At 44.7% G+C, this 18512-nt stretch overlaps 1 protein-coding gene across 2 annotated transcripts in view; it reads left to right on the plus strand.

Annotated features, from left to right (window-relative positions):
• The window catches only part of itprid2 (ITPR interacting domain containing 2), a 47261-nt gene extending 30813 nt beyond the window's left edge, over positions 1–16448 (plus strand). For both annotated transcript variants that reach the window (XM_080412367.1, XM_080412366.1), the window contains exons 12-24: positions 3571–3934; positions 5497–5743; positions 6063–6108; positions 7384–7466; positions 7559–7789; positions 8600–8805; positions 9906–11187; positions 12484–12543; positions 12694–12821; positions 13742–13841; positions 14240–14293; positions 14761–15147; positions 15567–16448. In XM_080412367.1, the coding sequence (XP_080268493.1) occupies positions 3571–3934; positions 5497–5743; positions 6063–6108; positions 7384–7466; positions 7559–7789; positions 8600–8805; positions 9906–11187; positions 12484–12543; positions 12694–12821; positions 13742–13841; positions 14240–14293; positions 14761–15147; positions 15567–15671 (3293 nt within the window). In that variant the 3' untranslated portion in view covers positions 15672–16448. The remainder of the gene's footprint in view (positions 1–3570; positions 3935–5496; positions 5744–6062; positions 6109–7383; positions 7467–7558; positions 7790–8599; positions 8806–9905; positions 11188–12483; positions 12544–12693; positions 12822–13741; positions 13842–14239; positions 14294–14760; positions 15148–15566) is intronic.
• The last annotated feature ends 2064 nt before the right edge of the window (positions 16449–18512 follow it).

The raw sequence follows: 18512 nt of genomic DNA on the forward strand, positions 1-18512 counted from the left end.
TTCAAAAACCTGTATCTCGGCTCCTGTGCACTTTTTTTTTTTACAATGTTAATTTAACTTTTTTCAACTGGCTGCAACTATGGAATGGATTTCCGAATGTTTTAATTTTTTTCCCCCCGATTGTACGAGACCTGTATGTGTGTAATGAGGGGATCACCGTGAGGACGGTGATCACTGAAAATATTTTGTGACTACTTGAAAAAGGTTCAAAATGTTTAAAAAGTCCTGGCACTCAAAGTATAATATTTTAATAAACCTCTGGCACCCAATGTGTTAAACGGGAGGTCACGATGACATTATTTTTTTTTTTCGCGGAAGCACAGTGAAACCCTCTGTGATTAGCAACCATCAGGGGATCGATCATACTGGAGATAGATATTATGTAACTACTTGTAAAAGGAGAGAAAAATGAAAAATCGCTGGCAGTGGGGGTGCACGCAGCCAGAAATAAGTCTGGCAGTAAGAGAGTTAAGATATCCGAAATGTATGCCAGATTTAGCTACTACGGCCACAAACTTATGACACGTTGTGAGCATGTTGATCGGCTGTTTTCAGTATGTTTGAAATAGGGCTTAAGTGATTAATTCATAATGTATTTTTCTATGTTTGGGTCCATGAGAGACACCAAAGTTCTCCTTTTGGGTTTCGCACAGAAAATGTGCATGGTCTGGAACTTTCTCTCTGCTGTCGTCACGTGTTGCTGTTGGTAGTCATGGACGCCAGTTCCCACCTGATGTTATGTGGGAGTCCCGACTGCTCCAGACCGTACTGAATAACTGCCAACTTGCATAGCGTCTTCATGCTGGGACTGAAGTCCAAGATGTACAGTTTATCAGATGTTGTCAATGCTCTAAAGAGGATGATATGATCTCCCACCATGCTACAGCACATTCTATAAATCGGTCCATAAATGGGGCTTATCCCCTTGGGCTCAAGCTTCTTCCAGGAGAGGGTCTCTGGATTGAATTTCCACACATCATTTAATGTCCGCACTGTCCAGGGAAAGTTAAGTACTATGTACAGCTCTCCATTGTAGTTAAATGCTGAATGAGCCTTGCTTCCCTGTGGAAGAAGCTGTGTAGAAGAAGGCGCGCTCAGCCAGCAGTTGGTCTCTGTGTCAAACGCTCTGATGCTGTAGTCCTGGTTAAACCCCCCTTGGTCCCCAAATACAAACATCTTTGTCCCGATGATAGTGGCAGAGTGCCTTGATAAAGCAGGTGGTGGAGTGCCTCTGGTGTTAATTAAAGACCAGGCCATTGTGGTGGTGGTGTCCAACTTATAGAGGTCATCGGAGCGTACAGCCAGATCATTGTATCCTCCATATATATACATGACCGTCCCCAAAACACAGGCTGAGTGGAACCACCTCGCCTCTGGAAGGGTCCCTGAAACGTTAGGCTTGAACCACCTGTGGGTGGCGACGTCAAATGCATAAAGGCGGTTGCAACCCCGTGAGTTGAACCCTCCCCAGATGTAGATGATATATCCTATCAGCACAGCTGTGTGTCCCCAGCGATCGTGGGGAACGTCAGGGGGACGTTTTCCACTTCCAGTTGTCACCTGGGGTAATGACATCCAGCGCAAAGACGCTGTGTTGAAGACGTGCACATGCATTTGTTTTGTGTCGTTCATGTCACAGTACCCTCCAAAGAAGTACACCTCGTGCCCTGCAAATAAGTACACCTCGTGCCCCACTGCTACTGCAACATGATCCGATGAATCTACCGATGGCTCTGGGCCAACTTTGACGTTGGTCACCGTCCAGTGCAACATCTGTCGGTCTTCGTCTGTCTGTCTTCGTCTGTGTGTCTTCGTCCGTCTGTCTGCTGCCTACGTCTGACAGCCAACGTGCATCTGTCGGTGTGTCTGTGTGTCTGTCCGTCCCAGCAACCTTTTATAGGCTGATCAAACCTAGCTGATTTCACATTATGACATCAGTATAATGATGTCAGTCAGCTCCATATTTGGAGTTTCCCCTTTGACTTCCATTTTAAACATATTTCCAAAAGTGTAAAATGTAAAAAGAAGGGATTTGCTTCCGTGGCCTATTGGCAACGTGCACAAGAACTGTGCCCCTGATCGGTCCAGTAGTTTGCAAGATGCGCCCTGGGCGGGTGCGCATGTGTGCACACACAAATACAAACTTGGATGGAACTGCGTATAATTTGTAATCCAGACTGCAACAACAGCAGCATAATGTACCAAAGACTATAAAAGTGCGCTGCGACTCATTGAGCTTGTAGATCTGCAAAAATGTGGCCCATAATGACATGCCCAAACTAGCAATCTAAGATAAATGATCGATTTATGAATTTGTTTTTTATAATTGACAATCCTGTATAATTTGCCAAAAACACCTATACACAGCAGACCCAAAGTAAATTGATTGTTGTTCTTGAACCATTGTGAATAAATGCTTGGCCACGGTCTCATTTTGAATGTAACACTTTGAGGTTTTTCCCTAGCAAAAAGAATCAACTCTATGTGCAACTGACATTGAGTAATACAATTTTGAACTTACTGGAATAGAAGGTTTTTAATTCTTGCCTAAATATCTTCTATACATGGATCCCTGCATAACACTGCTATTATCATATATGAGCTGGAAAACACAATGTGGCCACAGTATGAGGACTTACCTAGCCCATGATCATAAAACATTTGATTCTGTGAAAAAAAAACTAAAAGAAAACAAGAAACAAGAAAAACAAAAATTTAATATTTATTTATATGATATACTATATTTAATAAATACACTTTGTTTTGCCGTTTAAAAAAATAGTTTTTCACAGAATCAAATGCTTTATAGTCATGATTCACCAGGAGCCTGGATGGCTTGATTCTAGGCTTAAAATAATTGGGATATACATATTTTTGGAAATCTCTATGGGAAAAAATGAATGGCCTTTTTTTTGGTGGAACCACAAAATGGCCTCCACTGCTATGCCCTATGAGGGTTTATGTTGGTTTCTCGACGGAAAAACGTGGTTTGGACTTAATATATCACTGGATTGGATCATGTTTACTCTTCCCTGAAATAAGAACATAATTTTTGTGGAAATATTTCATATCGGTTTGGGTAGAATTCAAGTCGCTGCAACTTTGCGAATGTTTGTTTTTGTATGTCGGACTTCGGCGTTGATTGTACCGTACCGTACGTTGCATCATTTTAATCACAAGACCTGTACCTTTTAAAATGGTATATAGCTTGCCTATGTAGGTGACACACAGACTTGTGTACACTTGTTTGTTTGTCTGAAAAATGCAAAAACGTCCGGATTGTTAACGGGTTAAAGGGATACTCCACTTTCAAATAAAATAAACATTTAAAAAATATATTAAAAATAAATGAAAAAAGTAATGGAAAAATCACGGCCCCCTCACGCATTAGAGTGTCCTACTAATGTGTGAGGGGGCCGTGATTTTGCCATAACTTCTTTCATTTCTTTTTTAAATTTTTTTTTAATGTTTATTTTATTTGAAAGTGAAATATCCCTTTAATCCCTTAGTTCGATTAACTGTTGCACCCCTACTTGTTTTTTCTACTGACACTTTATCTTGTGTTGCTAGGAGGAGAGGAGAGAGGAGAGGAGAGAGGAGGAGAAGAGATCGGGGGAGGGGATGCGTTGCCTGCTCCTCTGAGGAGGAACAACTCTGCTCTGAACGTGGCCAGGATCCTCAAGAAAACCATCAGCAAACACAACCTGCTGAGCCAGTCCCCGCCGGACACACACACGGCCCCCGCCCACGCACACACACACCCAGGACACAGCAACATCGCCCTGGTCAACGGTCACGCTGTGCACACCGACGGCAGCGGTACCGACGCTCACCACAGGGTGGCCCTCCGAAAGGACAGCTGCGTCCTCGCCACCGTTACCGAGGAGAGCAACGGGTCGTCGAAAGAGGAAACGGACGATCCGACAGACGACAGGTACAGGACAGACGGACAAAGATTGTATACTCTTCCACTTTTAACCCATTGAGACCTGAAGCCGATTCTACATGTCTCCTAAATCTCAACAGTTTTCTGAAAAACGTTTCTATATCAGTGGTGCTCAATCTTTTTCATGTCCAGGACCCCCAAAATGATATGTATTTGGCCGCGGACCCCCATCAAAATATTTTGTTCCAGGGACCCCCAGAAGCTAAGATTTGAGTTAAAAATGTTCGCTTTAAAAGTATATATTCAAAGATTTTCAAACATTTTCACGATTTTTCAAAAATAGCAGATCTACAAGCTCGTAGCGCGGCACTCGGTGCCGCGCTATGAGCTTGTATATCTGCTATTTTTGAATAGCTCAAAGTGTAAAATAATGCTTTTTAGCTCAAATCTAAAAATGACACAGTTCCAGGTCTTAATGGGTTAATCGGGCCATAGTCTTCCAATTATGTGAAGAGTCCATATTTTTAGATGCATAAACAAGTGTTTATATTTGAATTTTACACTGCTACACCACTGGTTCTCAACGTCGCGTCCAAGGACCACCCCGGGTCCAGTGGTGTGTCCAGACTTTATTTTGACTGGGGGTGACCCTATTCACCCTCAGGGGTCCATTTGGTTCCAATTGTGCACTCTGAAACTGGACGTCCTTATCCTATAAAGGTGGAGAATCACTGTGCTGCACACCCAGTCCACTGACACACCAGTAAACACACCCAGTCTTATTTTTATTAGTTTTTATTATATATTTTTTGGTTATGTTATTCTATTTTTATTTGCATTTACTTTCTACTTGTGTTTCCTTTACTTAGCCTTTGACATAATGCAATGTTTGTCTGGTTGACAGTAGTCATAGTCATCTGGGGTGGGGGGGTTATGGGGAGAAAAGAGAAAAGGGGAGATACGGAAAAAATATATATATACATATATGTTCTTCAGTTTGTCTTTCTATGCTGTATCCCAACCCTTTTCTGTAATAAAAATGATTACATTTTTTTATATACACACACCCAATCTACTGACACACCAGTAAACACACCCAGTCTACTGACACACCAGTAAACACACCCAGTCTACTGACACAAGACCAGTAAACACACACCCAGTCTACTGACACAAGACCAGTAAACACACCCAGTCTACTGACACAAGACCGGTAAACACACCCAGTCTACTGACACAAGACCAGTAAACACACACCCAGTCTACTGACACAAGACCAGTAAACACACCCAGTCTACTGACACAAGACCAGTAAACACACCCAGTCTACTGACACAAGACCAGTAAACACACCCAGTCTACTGACACAAGACCAGTAAACACACCCAGTCTACTGACACAAGACCAGTAAACACACCCAGTCTACTGACACAAGACCAGTAAACACACCCAGTCTACTGACACAAGACCAGTAAACACACCCAGTCTACTGACACAAGACCAGTAAACACACCCAGTCCACTGACACACCAGTAAACACACCCAGTCCACTGACACAAGACCAGTGAAACCAGTGATTAGACCTGTTATTAAAAGCTGACTCCCTACAGGCCAGAAGACAGACTCGCCACTTCGGCAGCCAATGGGGAGGAGGAACCGCAATCAGCCAGTCACACGGAGGAACGACCACGGTCACCCAATCAGACGGAGGATCAACCACGGTTAGCCAATCAGACGGAGGATCAACCACTGTCGGCCAATCAGACAGAGGAGATCAGACAGAGAGCTCCGCCCCTGCTCCACCCTCATCTTACTCAGCTGCGCACAGAGACCAAGGACTCCTTTGAAATGGAGGAGGTAAGCTGAAGGTCAAAGGTTATGTCCTCATGCAATTCATCTGAGACTTGAGCTCGATTTATACTTAATCGGACGACGGCGTGGCATACCGTATATAAACAGTCTACAAGCTCACAACGCATCGCATCCGCGGCGCGTTGGGTGTCTTGCTCAGGGACACTTTGACAAATACTCTGGGTAGTCCCGGAGTCGAACCGGTAACCTCCTGATTACCACAGTCTCTCTACCTACTAAGCTACGGCCGCCCTTTAATGATAGTAATATTCGTATTGCGTGTGTGTGGGGTTGGGTTATTGTGTGTGTGTGTGTTTGTTTTTAGGTGCTGAGTAATGAAGATGAGACACGCAGCACCTCCAGAACCAGTGGTGAGTTGACCTCCATCTCACAGCCCTTGGCCTCTAACCTCAACCCCTGACCTCTGAATCCCGAATCCCTAACCGCCAACCCCCTGATCATTCAGTACAAGACACTCTTACAAAGTGCAAGATCAGAGTAAACAACATGGTACGACAACGACGGTATCCTGAATATTATAATATTCGGGGGAGGGCTGGGCGTGTCATGTTCAGCCCCCTTCAGCCCCCTTTCTTTGAGACCATGCTGCCACAGCAGTGGGTCTGTTTGTTTGAGTTGATTCAGTCCATTGGTTTATTAGGACCTATTGCTTATGACAGTACTTTGCATACTTATTTCAAGGACCCCCAGTTTGATATGCATTTGGCCACAAACCTTTGATACAACTTGTATGGGATCCCACCTTTATGTCCCTGTGACATACTAGTGTCTTTTTCAGGGGGGGTTCTTGTTGTACATCATGGCTGGGGGATGTACTGTACTTGTGCATGAAGCCGCATCACCACGCTACAGAAATAGGAGAGGCAGGAGATATAAGGCTCCTGCCGTATGGGCCACATGGCTCGGGTACCATTGGTTCCCAAGGCTACTTACTTGCTTTAAAATCCGCAGTGTTTAGTTAACTCTGAGAGTGTACACATGGAACCAAATGGACCCGTAAGGCCAGATCCGTAATGGCCCATTTGGTTCCGAAATGTCAGTAATTTAGCTGGGGACCCCCTGGAACCCCCTCAAGGGTCTCCAGACCCCACTTTGAGAACACTGGCTCATGACCTTTGAGTTATATCGTCTACATGTCATGTATCCAAATTAATGTATGTATGGGACTTCCTAACAGATTGTAAGGTATATATTTATGGCCCGTGATATGTTGGCACTGGGTCTCTAGGGTGCACCTTGAACTGTCTACCGCCCCCCCCCCCCCCCACACACACACACACACACACACACACACACACACACACACACACACACACACACACACACACACACACACACACACACACACACCCTCTCTCCCACCAAGCTGTGTGTTCCCGCCTGATGTCTGGGCTAATTTAATTTAAAGTTTTATTGGATAAGGAGTTAATAATAAGTAAAAGATAGAATCAACTATTGTCTTATTAGATCAAAGCCTTATGTAAGCCAAACAGACAAACGATGTACTTCCAACATATCTGTACATCTTTTGTACAGTAGCTGTCTGATAATTAAATTGACTATAGAGGCTTGGTTGTTATTTGTGGATAATAATATATTTCATTTTGCGTGTGTCTCTGTGACAGGGTTGATAAGGACAGCCAGTCAACAGTCAGACAGTAGTGGCTTTGCTGAGGACCCATCTACTGACTCCAACAGCTACCTCAAGGTGTGTGTGTGTGTGTCTTAGTGAATTGACAGCAATTTGCTGACAAACTAGTCAACAAAATGACTTGAATTAATCAAATATCCCTCCACCAGGTGCAGGACAGCAGTGACAGTTGCGACAGCGAGACCACTGTGACCTCGCACGCGTCACATGACGTGGCCACGCCCCTCGCCGTGGACCAACCGGCGTTCGAACGGCTGGCCGACACAGAAGAGGATCGGGAGGAGTTCGGGTCAGCAGCACAGGTGCATGATGGGACTGGTAGTTCTGAGGAGGTGGGTCAGACCGGACACACCGGAACCCAGTCTGAAACGCAGACCCAGGTTATTATAGTTCATATTTATTTCGATTTGACGAAGTTTATTTTTTATTTTGTGAAAAGTTATTAGTTTTAGCGTTAGTTCGTTTTTTATTGGAATATTAATTAGACAGGGGCAAGATTCAACAAGTTCAGAAAAAATTCAAAAATAGCAGATCTACAAGTTCACAACGAAGCATCACATTATTTTGCTACTTTTGAAGATCTTTGACACATTAACACATTGACCGCCAGAGGTTAATCTCATAATGTACTCACCAGTGCCAACGTTTTATTGTTGTTTTTTTCACGTCGCCATAGACCTCATTAAAATCCTTAAGATTGAGCTGTGCACTGTTTGTATACATCGCGGAGATCTCCCTGCGTCTACCAGTCCAAACCACGTGTCAAACGGAGCCGCCATGTTGTAGTTAGAACGGTTTATGTTAAACAGTGATCAGCGAGGAGAAAAACTACAATCGAAGAAAATGGCGTTTCAGTGTGCGCTTTAGAATGGAGGCCTACGGGATCGGCAAAACATGATCCCGAATAATTCCGTTTCCGGTGGTGTTACAATGAAATGTGCCGTATAGAAAATTGAAAAAAGTTTTTTTTTTTCGAAAAAAAGGAAAAAGCACCACGGTTGGATTTATCGGCCCGTAGGCTACGGGCCTGGCGGTGAGAGTGTTAAAACATTTCCTCTATAATTTTTGTTAGTTCTAGTTCATTTTAGTTTGTTTTAGTTAGTTTTGTAAACACACAATACAGTGTCCGTTTTTATTTTCAGTTGACTAAAATCATTTTTTTAATTCTAGTTTTGGCTATTTCGTTGCAGACCACCCAGTCCACAGCTGCGTCAGACGGCTCTGAGGAAGAGGTTGAGAGTTCGAGTTACTCAGCTCTGCTGGTCCAACAGGCACTGGAGCGAGCCAAGCGCTACCACAACTCCCTGACCCTCCATCTGCCAGGCCGAGGAAGAGGAACGCCTACTCTGCAGAGGTCAATGTCTCTCCCTTCCTCTTCTTCCCTCTGTCCGTCCAGGTAAGGCCTGTCACAATTATATTACCTTAATCGCCTGATCGCCATATTTTTTTGCATAATCGCCAGAATTGGCTCCATTCATCTGTATTATCTCTACTGTTGAAAAATATTAATATTAAATTATTTAAATTATTAAATGCATGGCCTGTTTTGGCCATATAGTACAGTATTTATTTATTTACTTTATAAATAATTATTGACGGTACCAATAATTATTGGTACCGTCATAGTCAGCCATTTCTTTGTATATTTTTTTATTTAAAACTCACTAGTCTTTGGATCTGAGTTGGCTCTGTACTTGGACCGTTTTTTTCCTGTCAGCACCAGATCCCTTCGCCAAAAATAGCCGATCTACAAGCTCACAACGTTGTGAGCTTGTAGATCTTCCATTTTTGGGCTAAGGTTCCCCCCAGAATATGGGGTTCAACTGGTTATGTTAGTTGTCATATCAGCCCTGTGCAATTTCTGTTTACAAATCCTAGAAGGCAAACAGAAGTGTCATTTTGATTTATACGTTTCAACATTCAATGCCTAAAACACAATTAACACATTGAATGCCAATCGCGTAGATCTACGCGAACCTATTTAAAGCCGCAGCGTGCCAGTCGCGTAGATCTACGCGAACCGCCGATTCCCATTGTAATTGCCCCAGGTGCACTTTCCGATTTTTTTTGATCCATTTCCGTTTCCGGTTTCCGGTCGGAAACAGAATTATTCGGGTTCCGGTTTTTTCGATCGTATCCGCTTCCTGTCTGGGATCCTGTTTAAAACTCGATTTTCTCGGTTGTTGTTTTTCTCCTCGCTGATCACTGTTTAGCGTTGATCGACTATATCTTCAAGATGGCGGCACGGATTTGGAAACTATTTTCGCTGGCCGTTTCTCACGGATCCGCCGTGTGTTTAGAACCAAATGAACGCGCACTTTTAACTTATTTAGCGAGGTCTGTGGCGACATGAAAAAAACAAAAAAACAACAATAAAACGCTGGCACTGGTGAGTACATTATGAGATTAAACTCTGGCATGGAATGTGTTAAAGCATTAATCATAATTATTTGTTTGACAATTTAATTGTCAACTAAAACTTCATGATGGTGCCAGCCCTGCATCCAGGATGGTGTCCTCTCTCAGGATCCAGGTTGGGAGGGGCTCGTCTGCCAGCGTCTCCGCCCCGCAGCACTCCGGCGAAGAGCCGACCAATCATCTCTCTACCCTCTTCATAAACCCCGCCTCTTCTCAGTTCCCCGCCGTCCAATCGTCATCTGAGCCTCACGGGGAAACTCTCTCGCACGGCGTCCTCCCTAAGTCCCACCTCACGCGGAGGAAGCACCTCACGCGATCGTCCTATTCGCTACAGGGCTCCAGCCCGCCGCCACCCGATTGGCTGGAGAGGCCGTTGGGAGGCCCCGCCCACTCCTGGAGCACCCAGAGCGTCCCCAATCTCTGCAGTCAGAGTCAGCCCGGCCAGTTGCATCACCACCCCGCAGCCTATCAAAAGCACCATTCCGTTTGGAAATCGAATTCGAGGCTGCCGACGTGCGATGCATTTCCCTCCAACCGTGGCTCTGCCTGGGACCCCCAAACTAGTACTCCACATCACCCCCACCCTAACACTTCCAACTCCACCAGGCAACACCCCCCCAGCCATTACTACAGTCACCACCCCTACTACACATCACCTCACCACCAGTCCTTATTAAACCAGCTGTACTATCCCCGCCCCTCTATACCCCATCATGGCTTCCTCCACCAGCCTACAACTCCCATCATGTCTCACCATGGCAGCCTCTCCAACCTGGAGCAGACTACAACTCCCACAATGCCTCATCAGGGCTATGGTAATCACCAGTCATCGCCATACCTGGCTCCTTATACCTCACCTTACGCTGGGTACCACGGTTATGGATTGCATCCCTACCCTGCTTTCCACATACCCGCACCCCACGGCCACTACCCCCACCCTGTTTCTACCCCAGGTCAGGGCCTTTACCCTGGGCAGGGTTCTCCTCTAGCCGCTGGACAGGGCCTGTACCCTGGGCAGGGTTCTCCTCTAGCCGCTGGACAGGGCCTGTACCCTGGGCAGGGTTCTACTCTAACCCCAGGACAGGGCCTGTACCCTGGACAGGGACTTTACCCTGGGCAGGATTCTAATCTAGCCCCAGGACAGGGCCTGTACCCTGGGCAGGGTTCTACTCTAACCCCAGGACAGGGCCTGTACCCTGGACAGGGCCTTTACCCTGGGCAGGATTCTAATCTAGCCCCAGGACAGGGCCTGTACCCTGGACAGGGTTCTACTGCAGCCCCAGGCTTAGCTTCAAGTACAGAGATGCAACTGAGGCGAGTTCTGCATGACATCAGAGGAGCGGTTCAGACTATGCACCAGGTTAGTGCCAGAACATACTGAAGGAAGGACAGCATTATGTAATAACATCATTATATCATTATTGATATGTCTAATGCGTGTGGAACAGACAGTTAACTTAATATGTGACCCAGCGCAGTATACCCCCACAGCCACACGCTGTGTTACTTCAAGTTAACCCATTTAGACCTGAGGCCCATTCTAAAAACTGACCTAAGTTTTCAGAAAAACTTCAAATATGTATTCAAAATGTACAACAAATGCATGTTTTATATACTGTACATATAGCAACAACAACCCCAAAAGGGCTTTCCGTCCTGAAAGGTATAGTTACAAATAGGGGTTCCCGCCCAAAATGGGTTAAAGTCATAAGTGAAATTAATCTTTAAATATGTTGTTAAATCACGTCAGCTGATTATGTGCGGTCTATCTTTCACACGACCATGCAGGAAGATCAATCCCTCGCTTCCTCTGTCATGCCAAGGCCATATTCAAATACATTACCCACTAAATCAAGTTAAAATGATCCCAGTTTTTTTTTGGTTTGTGAAGAAATGTTTTAGGAAGTGAGATGTTACAATGAAGACTTTGGGATAATGTGTGTTTTTAGCCATGTCTAAAATGATAAGTGATGACATGAGATGATTGTGTCGAGTGCGGGTAAAGTAGTAAGTAGTAAGTGATGATTGCAGACCTGTTTGTTTGAGTTAAATTCAGCAGAGCTTTTGTCTGTGAATAAATCTTATATAGGGCAGTGGTTCTCAACCTTTTCGGGATCGGGGCCCACTTGAAAAATCTAGAAATTTGTTTGCGGCCCACCCAACAGTGGTCAGATGGGTGGGCTGCGTGCATTTTCAGCGCATGTGATCAATCAATCGATTGTCTTGCGGCTCGGATCAGAGGGACTAACTTAGGATAAGTTCCTATTTAACGGTATCACAATGAAAACTAACGATTTTTACATTCATTTAAAAAATATATTAATGTTATATTATCATTAAAATCTTAGTGTTTTGCCTATTATTCGTTGGACCACTTGCAGTATCCTCACGGCCCACCAGTAGGCCCCAGCCCACAAGTTGAGAACCACTGATATAGGAATTCTAATGGAACCACAACAACGGTAAACAATACTAGTGGTCAGTAGTCACCAAGTCAATAGTCGGTAGCAGACAGTGCAGGCCTTAAGTTCTCATCTGTGTTGACATTTAGCCAGAGGTATATTCAGTATATTTACATGTCTCTCTGTCTGTCTGTCTGTCTGTCTGTCTGTCTGTCTGTCTGTCTGTCTGTCTGTCTGTCTGTCTGTCTGTCCAGAGACCAGACACACCATCAGACCTGTTCACTGATCCTAGATCAGGTGCATCCACCCAACAGGTACCCACAATGCATTTCTGTTTCTGCAAACATTGTCCTGAGAATATTCAACTACTCTATTAACTCTCTGTTCTGTCTGTCTGTCTGCCTGCCTGCCTGCCTGCCTGCCTGTCTCTCTGTCTCTGTCTCTCTCTCTCTCTGTCTCTCTAGTCCTCTCTGGCAGAGTTACAACAGAAGAGGGAGAGCTTGTGTGAATTCCGTAGTCACATGATGGATCTGGAGCTGTCAATCATCAGACAGCAGGCACTTGTCTACACACACCTGAGTCCTGCTGACAGGTACACACACACACACACACACACACACACACACACACACACACACACACACACACACACACACACACACACACACACACACACACACACACACTGTGTTTACACTGAGAGCAGATGTAGGCCAGTTTCAAAGAGTACATATGTAACGAGATAAATGTGTTACTCATCTGTTTACACTGAGAGCAGATGTAGGCCAGTTTAAACCAGTAGGTTCTGTGTGTGTAACAAGGTAAACTAGAAAATGTGCTCCTCGGAGCACAGGTCTCCGCCAGTATTGTTCCTGATTAATCCTGTCTTACCTATTTATATTACATATTGTCACGTGTCACTTGACCAATGTTAGCTTGGCTGATGGAAGCTCACTTCAAAAAATATAATTGATTTTTTTAAGTGACACACCTATTTATAGGTTTTTATTTCGTCATGCGTCTCGCTAGCCAATCAAAAGCATTGGTGACAACATATTGTCACGTGTCACGTGAAGCTTGACCAATGTTAGCTTGGCTGAGACGGGGGGACACACGGAAGGACAAGAACGAAAACATACTCTCCACCTCTGGCGGAGACAATGAAGGCCAGTTTAAACCAGTAGCTTCTGTGTGTATGTAACAAGGTAAATGTAGGCCAGTTTAAACCAGTAGGTTCTGTGTATGTAACAAGGTAAATGTAGGCCAGTTTAAACCAGTAGGTTCTGTGTATGTAACAAGGTAAATGAAGGCCAGTTTAAACCAGTAGCTTCTGTGTATGTAACAAGGTAAATGAAGGCCAGTTTAAACCAGTAGGTTCTCTGTATGTAACAAGGTAAATGAAGGCCAGTGTAAACCAGTAGCTTCTGTGTATGTAACAAGGTAAATGAAGGCCAGTTTAAACCAGTAGGTTATACTGTATATGTAACAAGGCAAATGTGTTCCTCTGCTCAGACTGCAGGCAGATCAGCTGCAGGCTCTAAGGTCGGCTGTGAGACGCGAACTGCAGGAACTAGAATTTCAACTGGAGGACAGACTACACAGCCACCCCATGGTAACACACACACGCTCGCACACACACACACACACAACACACAACACACAACACACAACACACACACACACACACACACACACAATTGTAAATTGTTTATGTCCACACTCCACATACAGTATTGTGGACACAATAATAGTCTACATTTACATTTGTCAGATGTAAGAAAGGGGGGCTCCACGGATAAAAGGTTGGGATACAAAGGCACATGGAGCCAGAGTGTGCAACACCCCCCCCCCCTATTTTAAGTTTATTCCTAGTGATCAGCACCTCATCTGAACCTTTCCTGCTAGGTTACAAAAACAATAGTACTGTGTTGCCATCTGTTGGTCAGATGCTGAACTGCAAATGTAATTGTCTTCAACTCCTGTGTTTTCTGTTCTTTTCTTGTCCTCCAGGGCAGCAGTATTGATGATCTGTCTACTTCCTCAGCACTGAGAGCCATGGAACCGGTACGTACACACACGCACACGCACACACACACACACACACACACACACACACACACACACACACACACACACACACACAGTGACGTTTGAAGCCCGTTGGTTGATTGATTGAATGTTTTATTAGGCAAAACAGCACAGTTACATTTAAAATACTTTGTCTAAAAGGTCCGTTCATAAAAATCCTTGCAGTCTTGTTTCCAATGAGTTCCTTGATATTCAATTCATAGACATATATAGTGGCACCACAGTTCAAATATCATTACAAAAAAAAACAGGTAAAAGATAACATTATGTACATCAAAGGGAAAAAGAAAAGAAAAGACTATGTACAAGAACAGGGGGGGGGGGGTCGTCTGTCTAACGGGAAAATAGTACTACCTCCTTTCTTTGCCTCCTGAAAGGTGAATTTAATTCTTTAGTTTTCTCTTGTAAAACCTGTCTGTCTGTCTGTCTGACTGTCCATCCAGGTATCAGACCTGCTGAGAGAGCAGCTTTTCCTCCAATCAGAGCTCGACGACGAAAGCCACACCCCCTCCACAGCCACGGGCCCGTCCTCCCGCTCCTCTAGTCCAGTGAGAGCAGGCGGCGAGCAGAAGCAGGAAGTGTACAGAGCGTCAATCAACATAACTCCCGCCCCTCCCCCTCGCCCCAACATGCCCAGCCAGGAGAGAGAGGACACAGGAGGAGAGGAGGAGAGAGAAGGAGGAGAGGAGGCGAGGGGGGGAGAGGAAAGGAGAGAAGGAGAGGAGGCGAGGGGAGGAGAGGAAAGGAGGGAAGGAGAGGAGGCGAGAGGAGGACCGGAGAGGAGAGTTGGAGGGTTGATAGCAGAGGAACTCCAGGAGCTTATTAAAGAGGTCTGTCTACTGGTTATTTGGGGTGCAACACTTTATCAGACTAATCCATTTCATCGAAATAATAATAACTAATCTTCCATTGACAACATGTGCCGCAATGATGTCCAACCATCAAATATCGCTCGGGTGCGTGTGTCACAAATTAGAACTTGGCCTGACAAAATGTTTCAGTCATGACATTTTATTTAGCTTTATTACATGCAACACCTTTTAACTTCAACAGGCATCCTGGTGTGGTCATCACTGCTTGCAGCTTTAATTTCTTCATTTATTTTTTACCTCTTATGTTATGTATGTGTGTGTGTGTGTGTGTGTGTGTGTGTGTGTGTGTGTGTGTGTGTGTGTGTGTGTGTGTGTGTGTGTGTGTGTGTGTGTGTGTGCGCGTGTGCGTGTGTGCGCGTGTGCGTGTGTGCGAGCAGATCAGACGGAGTGTTGCAGACGAAATCCGTCAGGAGATTCTCCACGACCTGCTGGCCGTCATGTCACCACGGAGATCGCCCCTGGCCACCCGAGAACCCCTGTAGTCAAGGGCAACAACCTCCTGTAACTACTTCCCTAGTAACCACAGCCCTTAGCAACAGCACTGTACAAAATAAACACTGTATGTCTACAAAACTGAAGAGAGTCAACTATGACCAAGCCTGGGTACAAACACAACACAACTACACAATGTGACAACACAATGTGACAACAATACAATGTGTTAACTAGAGGGTAGACTGGGTCCAATTCTTTTTTTTACCCGTTCCGAAACAGACCCAAGGATAATTTGAGATTATTAGACCCGGTCCGAAACAGACCTTGCCGTGTCTAGACCCGTTAACACATCGACCGCCAGAGGTTAATCTCATAATGTACTCACCAGTGCCAAGGTGTTTTTGTTGTTTTTTTGTTTTTTTCATGTCGCCATAGATCTTGTTAAAATCCTTAAGATTGAGCCGTACAAAGTCTGTTTACATCCGCGACATCTCAACGTATCTCCCAGTGAAAATCACGTGTCAAACGGGGCATCCATGTTGTAGTTAGAGCGGATTACGTTAAACAGTGAAATGCGAGGAGAAAAAACTACAGGAAGAGAATTGAGTTTCAGTTTCGTCTGTAGAATGGGAGCGGACGTGATCGTCAAAACCGGATCCCAAATAATTCCGTTTCCGGTCATCAAACCGGAAACGGAAGTGGATCAAAAAAATTCCGAAAGTGAACCCGGACATTTATAGCGCGAAAAGACCGTGGACCGTAGGGCTACGGTCTCGGCGCTTAACAGTTGGATTTAACGGACCGTAGGACTACGTTCTTGGCGGTTAATGTGTTAACTGGAGCCGGTGCACAGGTTACGTTACGTAATTATATTTTCAGCGAGGCTTTGTAAAACAATGCACTTTTTCACCATTGAGACTAGCCCTATCTGTGTCCGTCAGTATCGCCTTCCCCTCCGTTGTTGCTGGAGTTGAGCCTAATTTATGCCCCGTCGCGCGGCTGGAACGGCAGAGAATAGCAGACCTACAAGCTCACAAGGCGTCGCGTATATTCGACGGCTTGTGAGCTTGTAGGTCGGCTATTCACGGCACGCAACAAATTATGAATCAGTCATAGGTCTCAGTCAGAGAGCTGCGTTGAGACAGGACGTACCTGTCTTGGCTGCACTCAACCTTGGGAGCGCGCTCCCAAGGTTGAAGGGAGTACATTTTCGCCAACTTTTTTCCAGTCCCCGTCGATAATAGCCACAAAAGCGCTCCACTAACATGATGTTCCTGGTGGCTTTTGCTCATTTTACTTTCCCTTGTAGTTTGTGCTTCACTTAAAGAAAACCTCCTTGGTGTTCAGGCTTGCACTGCACGGCACGGCACTTGAGATTTCAATCGCCTATTAACGTTAAGCGCGGCTCGTTCGATATGCAAGAAGAGGCGCTATGGATTTGAGAACATTATTACAACACACCATTTCAGATTCACTCACCCGACACCCGCAGCAATTCGAATAGTTTTAACCCGTACCCGATCCCTCTCGGGTAGGGTCTCGGGTTTACGGTTCCGGGTGGACTATGCTACCCTCTAGTGTCAACACAGTACAATGTGACAACACAATATCACAACCCAACAAAATCTGACAACACGACTATAACAATACTACAACACAGAGAGTTACTGTAGTTGGTTGTTGTAATTGGTGATTATGGTACTTCTGAAAGTACCAGCTTATCATAGTAACTAGAATCAAAGTACAGGAGGTTTTGTAGATTGTGTTAAACAGACTGTTGGAGGAAGTGTGTGTGTGTGTGTGGGATGTGGATTGTGTGACTTTTGAGGACTTTTTTTTGCGGTCATTATAGTTCATCATCATCTCTGTACATCCTCTGGTAACACCACTAAAACCACAACATACCATATGTAGTGGTTCCACCAGAACATACCATTTAAACCATAACATACAGTTATACCAGATGTAGACCAGAACATTCCATTGATACCAGAACATTCCATTTATAGTAGAACATTCCATTGATACCAGAACATTCCATTGATACCAGAACATTCCATTGATATCAGAACATTCCATTGATACCAGAACATTCCATTGATACCAGAACATTCCATATAGACCAGAACATAACTCCAGCGCCAGCAGACCATATACCATGTAACCTGATCATCAGCATTAACCATCCAGTCGGACCACAATACTGTACAGTACTTACACTATAGTCCAATGCTGTACAGTTACTGTAGATTTCTTTACTGTGTAGTTCAGTACTGTACTGTACAGCACTGTTTCTCAACGTCTGGTCCGGGGACCACCAGGGGTCTAGATGGGACCCTTACAGATCTGTAACTCTTGAGTTAAATGAACACTGGATTTAACAGTGTAGTTTGGGGGTCCCAGAGATAAAATATTGTAACAAATTGCCATAACAAATGTTGAGAATCACTGCAGTACAGTATAGTACAGTTCACTACAGTTCAGGATTTGTGTCAAGTGTGTGAAGCTAGGTTGTTCTCTGAGAGGTGAAAGGTCAGTCAGCTGGAGGTTAAAGTATGTTGTCATGGTTAGGGATGAGGGTGTGGCCTGGTCGTTGTCATGGTGACAGCGATGAGGGTATGGCCTGGTCGTACCGTTAAAACAACCCATAATTATTATGGTGGAGCTTGCAGTGTTGTGCTAACCTCCGTTAGCATGTTGGCGTCATGTCTTTGTGTACAGTAATAACAATAATAAATGATGATTATTGCAGTACTAATTAGAGCATATTTAACCCAGACTCGGTCATAGTTTGTGCTGCTACTGTCTTCACTGTCAAACGTCCGTTGTCTGTCATGTTGAAATGCTTTTTATAAGAAATAATTTGTTTGTTGGGATATTTTAAAACG

The sequence above is a fragment of the Gymnoscopelus braueri genome (genome assembly GCF_963280865.1).
Source record: "Gymnoscopelus braueri genome assembly, chromosome: 18".
Lineage (NCBI taxonomy): Eukaryota > Metazoa > Chordata > Actinopteri > Myctophiformes > Myctophidae > Gymnoscopelus > Gymnoscopelus braueri.